Genomic DNA, 12,200 nt, shown 5'->3' with positions numbered 1-12,200 from the left:
GCTCTTCTCCGCATCATACTCATTTTCAGCACTGCATATTATTGCTGTTACCTTTTGCTTCTTGATTCTCATACCGGAAGGACTGCAGAAAATCCTTTACATTGTGCTGAGAACCTTAATTAGAGATGAGAAACGGCAAAACGAATCAACTGAATAATCTTCGTGAGTGATACTTGTCAGCCCAATGGATGGAAGCTAAAGTGAGTGTCTTTCAGCTGGTGTAAAGTTTTGGCACTTGTATAACATTGAGATCTCGTGGAAGAACTGAAGAAGCCATTCACATAATCTACATAGCGCAGTCACCATTGCTAATTGTTGAGGCATGTCTTTCCGGTCATTATTGCCTCACGTAAAAACAAATACCGTTTGCTTTGTGCTGCAACGGATCACAGCGGATATAAAGTTTCGTGTAGTTGGCGCATATTGTTACGAATAAAGTGACTAATGTGTTGTCCAAAAATTTTGTTCGGTCAGACTGTACACTGATGATGCAGATCATTATCACCTCCTGGGTAATAGCGAGTGTTTTTAAATTTTGAAACAGTAAAAAGTTGAGCTTTAACGTGCCATGAATTCGGAAAGCCATTGATAGATTTCCGGGGGTACGTGACACCAAATTTCCACGGACAGGTCACGCAGTTTCCATAAATTACTGGCCAGTGACGTGTGATAGCCGAGGTGGTCCGGTACCATTCCAGATGTGTTCCACCGGGTGCGTATTAGGCGTGGTTTTTATAGAAGACCAACGTGAGTTCAATATCACGTTCCTCAAACCACACGATTAAACATCTTGGCTTGTCACACCGACAGTTACCCAGCTTTAAGATACTAGTGCCATCGGGTAAGAGATCAAGCATGAGCGGACTCATCTGGTCAGTCTTATACTCTAAGACAAAAGGAAGACGCAAAAGGAAGGTATTATGCAAATGGGTCGGAAATCGGCAGATATGACGTTTAGGTACGGACAACAAATGATTGCAATTTCAGAAAAATAAGAAAAATCGTTCACGAAGAAGAGCTTCACAAACTAAGCAACTCAATAACGAGCTGGTCCACCTCTGGCGCTTATACAAGCAGTTATTTGGTCTTGTACTGACTGACAGAGTTTCGGGACGGTCTCTTGTGGGATACTGTACCAAGTTCTGATCAACTGTCGCATTACAGCTTCAAAATACCGAGCTGGTTGGAGGGCATGTAATGCTCCAAACGTCCTTAATTTCGGCCAAGGTAGACAAGCGTGAAGACAAACAGTAGAAACTTTCGCCGTGGGCGGGCAGGAGATTGTCTTGCTGCAATGCAAGCCCAGGATGCATTGCCATTAAGGGGAATAAAAATGGGCATAGAATATCGTAGACGTACCTCTGTGGCGTAATGGAGGCCGCAGATCTCAACCAAAGAGTTCCTGCTATGTAAAGAAATGGCACTCCAGAGCACTCCTGGTTGCTGGGCGTATGGCTGGCGACAATCAGGACGGTATCCCACCACTGTATGGGTCGTCTCCAGACACGTATTCGGCCTGGAATCTCGTTTACTGGAGTAGAAATGTCCGCAGTGGTAAGTCCCTCTTCGACTGAGCCCCGGTGGCCAGCAAAGACGCCCTTCGAGGAAAGCCTTCCGTCTAGCCAACTCGTTTCCACGGTCCTATCTCGATGATACCATGTCAGGTGCAGTTATAACTGACGATGCTGTCCAGTCAACATGGGAGAGACTGGGGACGTCTGTTGCGGGGCGTCATGTTAAGTAATGTGCGCTGAGCAGTGTGTTACGAAATACTTACTTCTCTACCACCACCACGGATCGCCGTCTGTCTAACTTTACTGCAGTTTCCCAATTTATGCAAAATTTACGTGAAAATGGAGGTAAAAGTTGGACCTGTAATTCACCAGGAGGCACAATGGTTAAAAGAAAGGACTGGTGCTCGAAAGGAGTGTAACTTACCTACCCATGCGACCAACCATATTTATCCTTCGAGTAGTTCTTCTAAATCGCTCGAGGAAAATATATGAGTTGTTCCTTTAAGAAGAAAACTGCCGACTTGCCACCTCTCTTTTTTCTAAACCGGATATGTGTAACATCTTCGATGAAACGCAGAAAAGAGATATGATGAGGATTTAAGGCATCTCTTCAATAACAAGATTTAAGTGATTAATATAGGAATATACTACAACCTCACAGGTATTGCCTCAATAGGGAATAGGTTAGGCTAATTACAGAAGCAGTTAAACGTTTTTCCCGTGCTCAGTACACGAAAGGAACGCCATACTCAGTACACGAAAGGAACGAAATTAATCCCTAATAACAGTTACAATGAAAAGTTCTCTCTTCCATACATTTCACAGTGATTTGCAGAGCAGAAATGTAGGTGCAGCTGTAGATTTAGGCACGTAGCCAATGGGACGTTTTTCTTTCCATTCCCAAAAGGCGTCATGTACTTCCGCTGGTTGTTTGAAAGTTTTTAATAATAATGATTTTTGTAACAGCTGACGGAAATAAAACACAATTTCCGACATATATCTGCACGCTATGTGGCATCAGGCACTGAAAAACTTTCTTCTTTCCTTTTTGAGATACGCTGCCTACATTTTCCGTCGAGTTTGCTGGATGCCTGACAATACCGCTGCTGAACAGATCTCCGTAACCGCTGCCGACTATTATCGATAATTTGGACTAAATTAACATAGACTACGTGCCATGAATACTGCTGCCCTTCCATACTCTTTCGCTGAATTGTACCCCATCCTCAAGGAAACTGCACTCCTCTTTCGCCGGTACGAGATCTACAACAGATAATCATATAATAATCAGCAGCTTAAGAATCTATACGAGTAATCATGTCCATTCGATCTACCGTCATTTTTTAGCCAGCGACCATCTCAATTTCAAGCCACCATTCCTCACTGAGCCGAAAAAAACAAAGCGAGTCGAGGTTTGCATTTACAGTTCGGGAAACTCATTTGGAAAAAGCAGAGATCTTGCACGTAAATCGAATGCAGACGAAATCTCCGGCTTAATCAGAGAATTTCTTTTAGCAGCTAGCTCACGACTAGAAAATCGGACGTTTTCAATATCGTTACGATGTCGAAAAACAAGGCAGCTACCAGTACCGTGGGACTTGTGTCGGAGCCTCTCCGAACTAATTTTGTGACATTGCATAGAGTATTTATTGCTTCACCGAAACTATATTGCGTTACGCAGTCGTGATTTTCCATACGCCTCGTAAAGGATTTCATCAAAATGGAATGATTTGCTACAGAGCTTTGTAGTCTTCCAAGGAGACATGTCACCTGTTGTTCATCACGCAGCACTCGTTACGTTGGCTGATAAATGGGGACGTACGATATGGTCCATTTAAAACTGGCCTTTAAAATTTTTATTAACGTGATCACCCCGGCAGCCAAAGAAAATTATTTGTTGTGGAACAGACCTCGCCTACAATTTCTGCGTGTTTTTGCAGGTGGGCTGGGTGAAGGCAGACACGAAAGCCATCCAGGCGATCCACGACCACGTGATCACGCACAACCCGCGTGTATCTGTCTCGCACGACGACCACTCAACGTGGAACCTGCACCTCCGCAACGTGCAAGAGGAAGATCGCGGCCAGTACATGTGTCAAGTCAACACTGACCCCATGAAGAGTCAGGTGAGTGCAATAGGAGATCCGCAGTCTCTACCAACGCCAAGTCGAAGTCAACCTCATGAAGAGTCAGGTAAGTGCAGGGAGAGGGCTACTGCTCATACATGCGTCAACACTAGCCGCACGAGGGTAAATGCGTCAACACCGGCCGCACGACGAGTCAGGTAAGGGCAGAGAGTGCGCTTTGTGCAGTATCACAAGTTAAGACGACATCAGCATCGTAAAGCGTCTACCACAGATAGTCCATGAGTCAACAATGACCGCATTAGGGTGTCAGGCAATTATAAAGGGAGGACTGTGAGAGTCGTAAAATGTAGGACTGATCGGCACCAACCTCATCAAGAGTCAGATGAGTGCAAGAGGAGTATTGCAGGTAGTAAATGTGCCAAGTCAACTGTCCAGAGTCAGGTGAGTACAGGGAATGGACCATTACCAGCGCAAGTTTCAACACTCACCCCATGTGAGCTACAGCAGGAAGGCTGTCAGTGTTGAATGTACCAAAGCTACCAAAACCTCATGAAGACTAAACTGAGTGTTGAATGTACCAAAGCTACCAAAACCTCATGAAGACTAAACTGAGTGTTATTGGAGGTGCGTTATGAGTACATGTGCCAAGGCAACGTGAACATCGTGTAGGACTAGGCAAGTACAGCGAAAGAACTGCAGCCAGTATGTGCCAACACTGCCCTGCGAGGATTCAGGTGATTTCACACAGAGGACAGTGACCAGCAAATAAGCAACGACCCCATGAAAAACAATTTTATTGCATGCGGAGGATCATGTTTTGAGCACATGCCATGTCACCACTGACAGAACGAAGAGCCATGCAAATGCAGGAGACTATGGCTAGCACATGCACCTCTACGACGCCGATATTATAGAGTATCAAGTTTACATGTCTGTTTAGTTACATGCCAGAGACACAATGTGGCAAGTTACAGCGATCACACAAACATATCACAGGAGCAATATATTTCTAAGTGAACTATTATCATCCAGTTTTTCTCCCTGCTGCTGAGTCATCCCCCTGCCTTTACTCGGATGAGGTGTTGGTTTGCAGCAGTAGATAGTTCCACAGCCAGCAGTATCAGAACTCTACACTTAACGAACAAAAAATTAAGACATTAATTAAATACTTACGAAAAAATTAGACTTTTACGATTACTGTGTTAAGCAATATAGTTAACAAGATTTACATTACAATGCTGAGGTGATAGTATGAGTATATGAGGCTAGAGAGGAATGAAGGTGATTTTGATAAGTGATTGTCGATTCTGTGGTGAGGCATTACATAAGGAACTTCGAAAACTTGAGAGAACCGATGTATGTAACTAAAAATATGGTTACGTGTGTAGGAACAATTTTCTGGGTGTCTAGTGTAGAGAGATGGATGTCACGAAGGGTTTTCGAAAAAGGATGGAGAGTGGATAATTTATGTATGGATTGGTTCAAATGGCTCTGAGCACTATGGGACGTAACATCTATGGTCATCAGTCCCCTAGAACTTAGAACTACTTAAACCTAACTAACCTAAGGACGTTGAAGATGTTTGAAGAGGAATTTTACCCTTAATCTAACAAGGTGTTCCATGCCTCCCTTGCACCTTTCATTGAGGTGTTGTGAAGGTCTGTCGTCTTACAGTATTATAGACAGAAGAAACTGTCGACGCAGCCTACATGTTTAAAGAAGTTATTTACAGGTACGGTATCTTTAAGAGCAGTGCAAAGAACAGAATTGCTATGGATAATAGGTTTGTAGTGAGCGCATTGTGGAAAACATAGTGTGGTGGTAAGTGCGGAAAAGTAACGGTCATAGGAGAGGTACTGATGAGAAAGCTCTCGTACCATATAATAATACAGAAGTTTCAGTGGTTCAAATAGGATATGTTCTGAGTGTGAAGAAACAAGCAATCTTGGTTGCAGTATCCAATTTTTTTATTATTTTCCGATGACTCGTTTATCCTTCATTTAGGCATCTTCGGATTGTCTGATATTTGGTAGCGATCGGTACATGGGATACCGTGCATAAAATATCCTAGCAGATAAATGCCCCTTTCAAAGAGGGTGTCCTAATTACGTCATGTGGCGCAGTCCATTGCAAACCAAACAGGATCAAGCCTTCAATAAACTTTACATCATAAACATGCAGGAGATGTAGTGCGTAGTCTGGCTGCACACAAGTGATGTATAAATACTGATTGCTGTACCAACCCCGGAATGAACTGGAAAAAGCTCATGTTCTGTATTACTGACCAATGAGTATGTGCTGTGTGTCCGACGTCCGACTCCTTCCTCATTCCGTACAGAGGGATACATGCAGAGTGCACTGCTCTAGGAAAAGTATAATAAAGAATCAACTGCATTGAGTGTTTCGATCATATAGATACAAACGGTAAGTTTCCAGTGGTGCTTGCATTTTTCCAAGCATTCTGTTTTCCCTACCGAGGTGCTATTAAGCTCCTTGAAAAATATATTACATTTGTAAGGTTGGCTGTCCGTGTATTACATGACAATTTTTAATGTTATCAAGGCTTTTTGTCTGTAAATAGGAAAAATCAAAAAGCTCGATAAATTTCTCCTGAGTTCGAGGCAATGAACAATAGGCCAGAAGCTGTGGTGTTTTAAATTAATTTTTGATGTACTCTAATCCCCAGGAAGTTTCACCCTCTTTTGGATGCCAAAGGTGGCGTTATATTGTGTTCAGATATCTGTGTAGGACCTTCCTAACACGTTTTATTATATTCGCAAGCATGAACGAGAAATCTGCTTCCCGTTTAGCAGTTTTATTGTACGGTTACACGGTAGCGGAATAGCTAGTTTATACTTTGAGAAACGGATGTGGAATACAGATTTTTAGTTAGTTTTAAGTAAAAGAATTCCTTCGACCTCGTACTGACTCCCTTGATCCTTTCCCTTACTTGCCGAAGTTACTGAAGTTACTTATGAATCAGGGAGAGGAACCAAATGACATATTAAACATCATTATCGAAACTGTGAAGCAATATATGAAATCTTCTATAGTATAGCGCAGGGAAGACTATAAGCAGGATATCCATACAACAACATATCTGTGCTACGCACAGAAGGAAGCTAAAGGAAACCGTAGATGACTGCTACAGGCTTCTGGGATCATGGCTTCCAGCCGTAATGGAAGTAACTATCAGGCTTCCGCTTGCAGGGATTCAAGTGTTCTCACGAAAATACTTCAGTAGTACAATAACAGTTGTGCTTTTGTTTATGACCTGTTTTGGAAACATTTTTCTGCTCCTACAGCCTGCAATTAGTAACTAAACAGTAACGAAGGGCTACCATTTAGACAAAGGTTTGTCCGATAACTCCCCTCCTTAGGAGAAAGAGCTTGGTAAACGTCTTTATGCGTGAAATCGGCACTGGTGTTCGACATTTTGCAACCTCTTGGGAGCATCAGAAACTCCTGATGAAAATACAAGAAGAGGGATCGAAAAGTACGGTTATTAATTGAGAGGAGTCTGATCAATCACAGTATTCTACTTTCAATATCTTCATATTGTTTTCATCGTGTTTCAGATGTTCAGTAATAGTTACGCGGCAATGAACAGGCTGGTCAACATAGATAGAATTTAATCAAATGAAACTATATGGTTCCAGAAACCTTTTCAAGTCCCAAAGTTCTGTGATGTGTGTGAGCAGACTGGAGCGATGAACGAAAATTTATACCAAGGCCAGTATTCGAACCTAGGTCTCCGGCTCATTAGGTGGATGTGCTAAACACTGTGCGACTATGGCACGGTGGTTTTGCACAACTGCATGGACTACCCCAGCACGTCTCCGTCCTGAATCTCAATTTACATTCATCTATCAGCCCACTTTGTATTCCTCCTAAACACCGCAGTGGCTCATCATTTGTATCAGTTGTGGAAAGCAATCGTGTGAGGATGGCGTAGTGGTGATTAGTACATTTGCCTAGTGAGCAGGAGATCTTTGTTCGAATTACCGGCCTTGGTACAAATTTTCATTCCTCGCTTCCGTGTGCAAGTATACATCATAGAGAGATTGCTACATCGACTAGCACCGACACATGTTTACGAGGCCACTGCCACTGCTTCAAGAGGGAATCACATCCTCAAGTGCCTCAGCCACAGATCTTGGGGCGCGGACAGGGCGCGTCTCCTTCAGTTTTATGGAGCTTTTGAGCGTTCACGGCTGGACTATGGGTGCACAGTATACGGGTCAGCGAGGCCATCTTATTTGCGGATTCTTGACGCTGTTCACCGTGCTGGGCTCCGACTGGCCACAGGTGCTTATCGGACCAGTCCCGTACCCAGCCTTTGTGCTGAGTCTGGCGAACCGCCACTTACCATCCGGCGGCAGCTCCAGCTGGTGCGCCAGGCGTGTAAGTTTCTTGCAGCTCCCAGATCGCCTGCTCACCATCTTGTTGCCCATCCACCTCTGGACCGCCTTTTTTCCCGCCGTCCCCGGGCTACGTTGCGGTTTGGGATCCGTGTGCAACGTGTACTAGAGTCCCTCGATGTGGAGTCTGTACAACCCCAAATCCAAGGTTTTAACCGCCTGCCACCCTGGTTACTGAAGAGGCCCGGAGTGATTTTAGATTTATTGCAGTACAAGAGAGATTGCACTCCTGCCACCGTTTTTAATGCAGCATTTTCTGCCATTTTATCTGAGCACCACGACTATGTAGCTGTTTTTACGGATGGGTCGAAACAAGGGGATTCTGTTGGTTGCTCAGTTGTTTTTACATATCGTGTCCTCAAGGTCCGACTGCCTCAGACTTTTACTGTCTATGATGCAGAATTGTTTGCGATCTTGCGGGCACTGGAGCACATGAGACATTCTTCCTCTCCTAAATTTCTTGTCTGTTCCGATTCACTCAGTGCCCTTCACTCATTGCAACGTTTATATCCGGCAGACAAAATTGTCCAGACCATCCAGGATGCCCTCCTCCGACTACAGCGACTGGGGAAGGTTGTAGCTTTCTGCTGGGTTCCGGGGCATGTTGGCATTGCTAGGAATGAAAGGGCAGATCTCGCAGCCGAGGAGGCGTGTTTTGCCCCACAAGTATCTCAGTGTGCTATCCCCTTGCACGCACTCACCTCGCTGTTGAGCTCACGGGTCATGCGTCGGTGGGAGGATGAGTGGCTGGAAGTGACTGACAATAAGCTCAGTATAGTCAAGCCCACAACGCGTGTGTGGTGTACTTCCTTTCAGCCCCATCGACGGGACGAGGTTCTCCTCACTCGGCTTCGAATAGGCCACAGCCCTATGACGCATGGCTTCCTGCTCCGGCGAGAGGACCCTCCAATGTGTGGTGCTTGCGGCGTCCAGGTGACTGTGCGCCACGTTTTATTGGATTGCGTTTTATTTTCTGACCAGCGGGTCGCGGCTGACTTGCCAGCGGACCTGCCATCTCTTTTAGGCAACACTCGGACGAATGTGGTTAAAGTTTTAAAGTTCTGTGCCCTGTCAAATGTTTTTACAAATATTTTAGGGAGAGGATTTTAATTTGCTCACTGTGTGACAAGCTCACCCATATTTTATGTAAGTGGCCAGCCAATAACAATTTCCTGTGACATTCTTGTTGCTATGTTTCCCTTTTCCTTAGGTTTTACTTTCTTATGTAGCATTTTCCTTCTTTTCCTACTTTCTTTGAGAGTGTGCTTTAGTTTTCTTAGGTCTGTCCACATTCGTTCCTTTTAATGTGTGTCAGGGCGCTGATGACCTCGATGTTGAGCGCCCATAAGCCCCAACACACCACCATCAGCACCACGTGTGGAATCGACAGAACTACTGGCTGTCTAAGGATGACCATCATCACTGCAAAGTTAATTCTCTGCATTATAATCACTTTTATCGTTTGGCTCTATACATTTCTTCCATACAGAGTCTTGCTGTTACTTAGGACTTTCATACCAGCGATATTTGGACTGTTTTCGTTAGCTCACAGCGATTATGACTTTCCACGCTCTTAGCGTAAGTAGCAGAATCAAATTTGCATTGAACTACGAGGTTCTTACTTTGGTGTACCTCATTCCCACGTTGTTCGAATGTATGGGTTTTGGACTTCGTCGCAGCTCTGCAGGGCATTAGTGCTTAGCTCGCTATGGAGAGCGTTTGTTTATCTGCATAGACATTGAAATTTTCCCAAACACACTGCATGCAGTAAGATTATATCATGATAGAGTTGATTATATGTGACTACAGCTTCTACAAAATAAGTCTGCTTGCATGGGTAGTCTAGAGTATTCTTCTGTTCTCTTGTTTGGTGCCCTTGCAGGTAGGCAAAAAACAGAAAGCGAACGATTTACACCCACATGAAAATTACGAGACTCGTTTAGGGAATAAAGCGGAAATACTTGAGATACTTCGTTCTCGCGCCAGTCTATTGGGTAAATTTAGAGAATCTGTATTCGAGGAAGGCTACACCACGCGAACTGTTCAGCTGTCATGGTAGCTTATCTAGCAAGATATCGCGACAGTAAGGTAAGTGGAACTACGGCCAATAGAAAATGATACAAAAGCCTCTAATATTGGTATTAAGTAACCTCTGTGGCGTACAAAGTATATACACGGGTGGTCACTAAAATAGCAACACAACGAAGAAGAGCAAACAACCAAAGTTAGCTCTTCGTAAGTGTAGGGTACTGTAGGAAAAACACATTATATCTGTAGTAGACTTTCTAATGTGCAGCGCCTGAAAGATCAGTATGCAGATTTTCCACCTCCGATAACTACAGCCGCTCTAACCTCGCTGGGCATCAAGAAGAGCTCAGCTTGGATGACAGACGTGGGTACGTCTTCCCACGTGAAAGTTCGCTGGCCTCACTGAACAGATGACTCAGAAGTCATCTCCTTCTCTCATTTGGTACTACGAACAAATTTCAAATAATTATTCACTTCACCGCCGAAGCAGAATTTCAAGTTTATGTAGGTATGTTTTCACTGTTGTTTCTGACGACGGTCAGCTATTATATTGTAAGCTTCACTTTTGCATTAATATAGAATGCGGCGAGTCTACATTACACAAGCAAATGGCAATAACAGATTATTCAAATGTGTCATTGACGTCACCCGCGTCGCGCCTTCGAAATGAGTTAACGGTAATAGGTCAACATTTGTGCCCAACCAGGATTCGAAACTAGATAATCTCGTAGCCTTAATAGCTTTGACCACCCGAGCACGCTTCCCTTCCGATCGAAATTCCCAGCCTGTTACACACTATTGACCTAACGTCATCCCCCAATGAACCCCTTACTCGCATATCCCTGCCAAGCTGCTTCATATCCGAATAATTACTGCAACTTGAATCCTTCTGAACCTACTTATTGTATTCATCTCTTGGTCTCCCTCTATAAGTTTTACCCAACACACTTCCCTCCAATACTAAATTGGTGATCCCTTTATGTCTAAGAATTCGTCTTATTAACGAATCCCTTCTTCTAGTCAGGCTGTGCCACAAATTTCTTTTATCGCCAATTCTAAATTCTATTCAATACCTTCTCGTCAGTTAAGCGATTTACCCATCTAGTCCTCAGCATTCTTCTTTAGCACAACTTGTATTCTCTTCTTGTGTAAACTGTCTATCGTCCATTTTGAAATTCCACACATGGCTACACCCCTTGAAAATACTTTCGGGAGAGACCTGACACTGTAATCAAAGTTCGATGTTAACAAATTTCTCTGCTACAGAAACTCTTTCCTTCCATTGGCAGTCTTCATGTTATATCCTCCCTACTTCGACCATCGTCGATAGGAAAAGTCATCTACTACTTCAAGAGCCTCGTTCCCTGATCTAATCCTTTCACCATCACCTAATTTAATAACTTTGCATTCCATTATCCTTGTTTTGTTTTTGTCAATGTTCATTTTATAAATGCCTTTCAAGTAGCTGTACGTTCCCTTCAGCTGCTCTTAGAAGTCCTTTGCTGTCTCTGACAGCATTAAATTGCCATCGACAAACCTCAAAGTTTTAATTTATTCTCCCTCACCTTTAATTCCTAGTCCAAATTTGTCTTTCGTTTTCTTTATTCCTCTCTCACTCGTTTCGCGACCCGTGTTTCTCTTTCGTGCCCCTCGACTTTTAAACTGCCGTCTGGTTTCTGTACAAGTTGTAAATAGCTTTTCCCTCCCTTTATTTTACACCTGCTACCTTCAGAATCTCAGAGTATTCCAGTTGGCATTGTCAAAAGCTGTCTCTAAGTCTACAAATGCTATAAACTTATATTTGCCTTGCCGTAACCTATGCTCCAAGATAACAGATCAGAATTGCCTCACGTGTTCTTACATTTCTCCGGAATCCAAAATGATCTTTCCCAATTTCGGTCTCTACCAGTTTTCCCTTCTTCTGTAAATAATTAATGTAACCATGAATTAACTAAATTAAGTTCTGTAATAATGACACCTGTCAGTAGTCACGTCTATCGCTCAAAAGATGAAAGAGTTTTGTCATGGCTGGCTCTCCCAAAGGTATTAGTAGTTCATTCCGGGGCCTTGTTTCTACTTAGGTCCTTCAGCGCTCTGTCAAATTACTCTCGCTGTTTCGTATCTCCTGTCTCACGGACATCTACATCCTC

General features: G+C 43.6%; 1 protein-coding gene across 1 annotated transcript in view; it reads left to right on the top strand.

Annotated features, from left to right (window-relative positions):
- Positions 1–12,200, top strand: part of LOC126484743 (lachesin-like) — a 530,047-nt gene that overhangs the window by 375,581 nt on the left and 142,266 nt on the right. Inside the window, exon 3 of the mRNA XM_050108338.1 lies at positions 3,455–3,640. Coding sequence (XP_049964295.1) covers positions 3,455–3,640 — 186 coding nt within the window. The remainder of the gene's footprint in view (positions 1–3,454; positions 3,641–12,200) is intronic.

This window comes from Schistocerca serialis, chromosome 6 (assembly GCF_023864345.2).
Source record: "Schistocerca serialis cubense isolate TAMUIC-IGC-003099 chromosome 6, iqSchSeri2.2, whole genome shotgun sequence".
Lineage (NCBI taxonomy): Eukaryota > Metazoa > Arthropoda > Insecta > Orthoptera > Acrididae > Schistocerca > Schistocerca serialis.
This window is presented reverse-complemented; position numbering and strand designations above follow the sequence as displayed.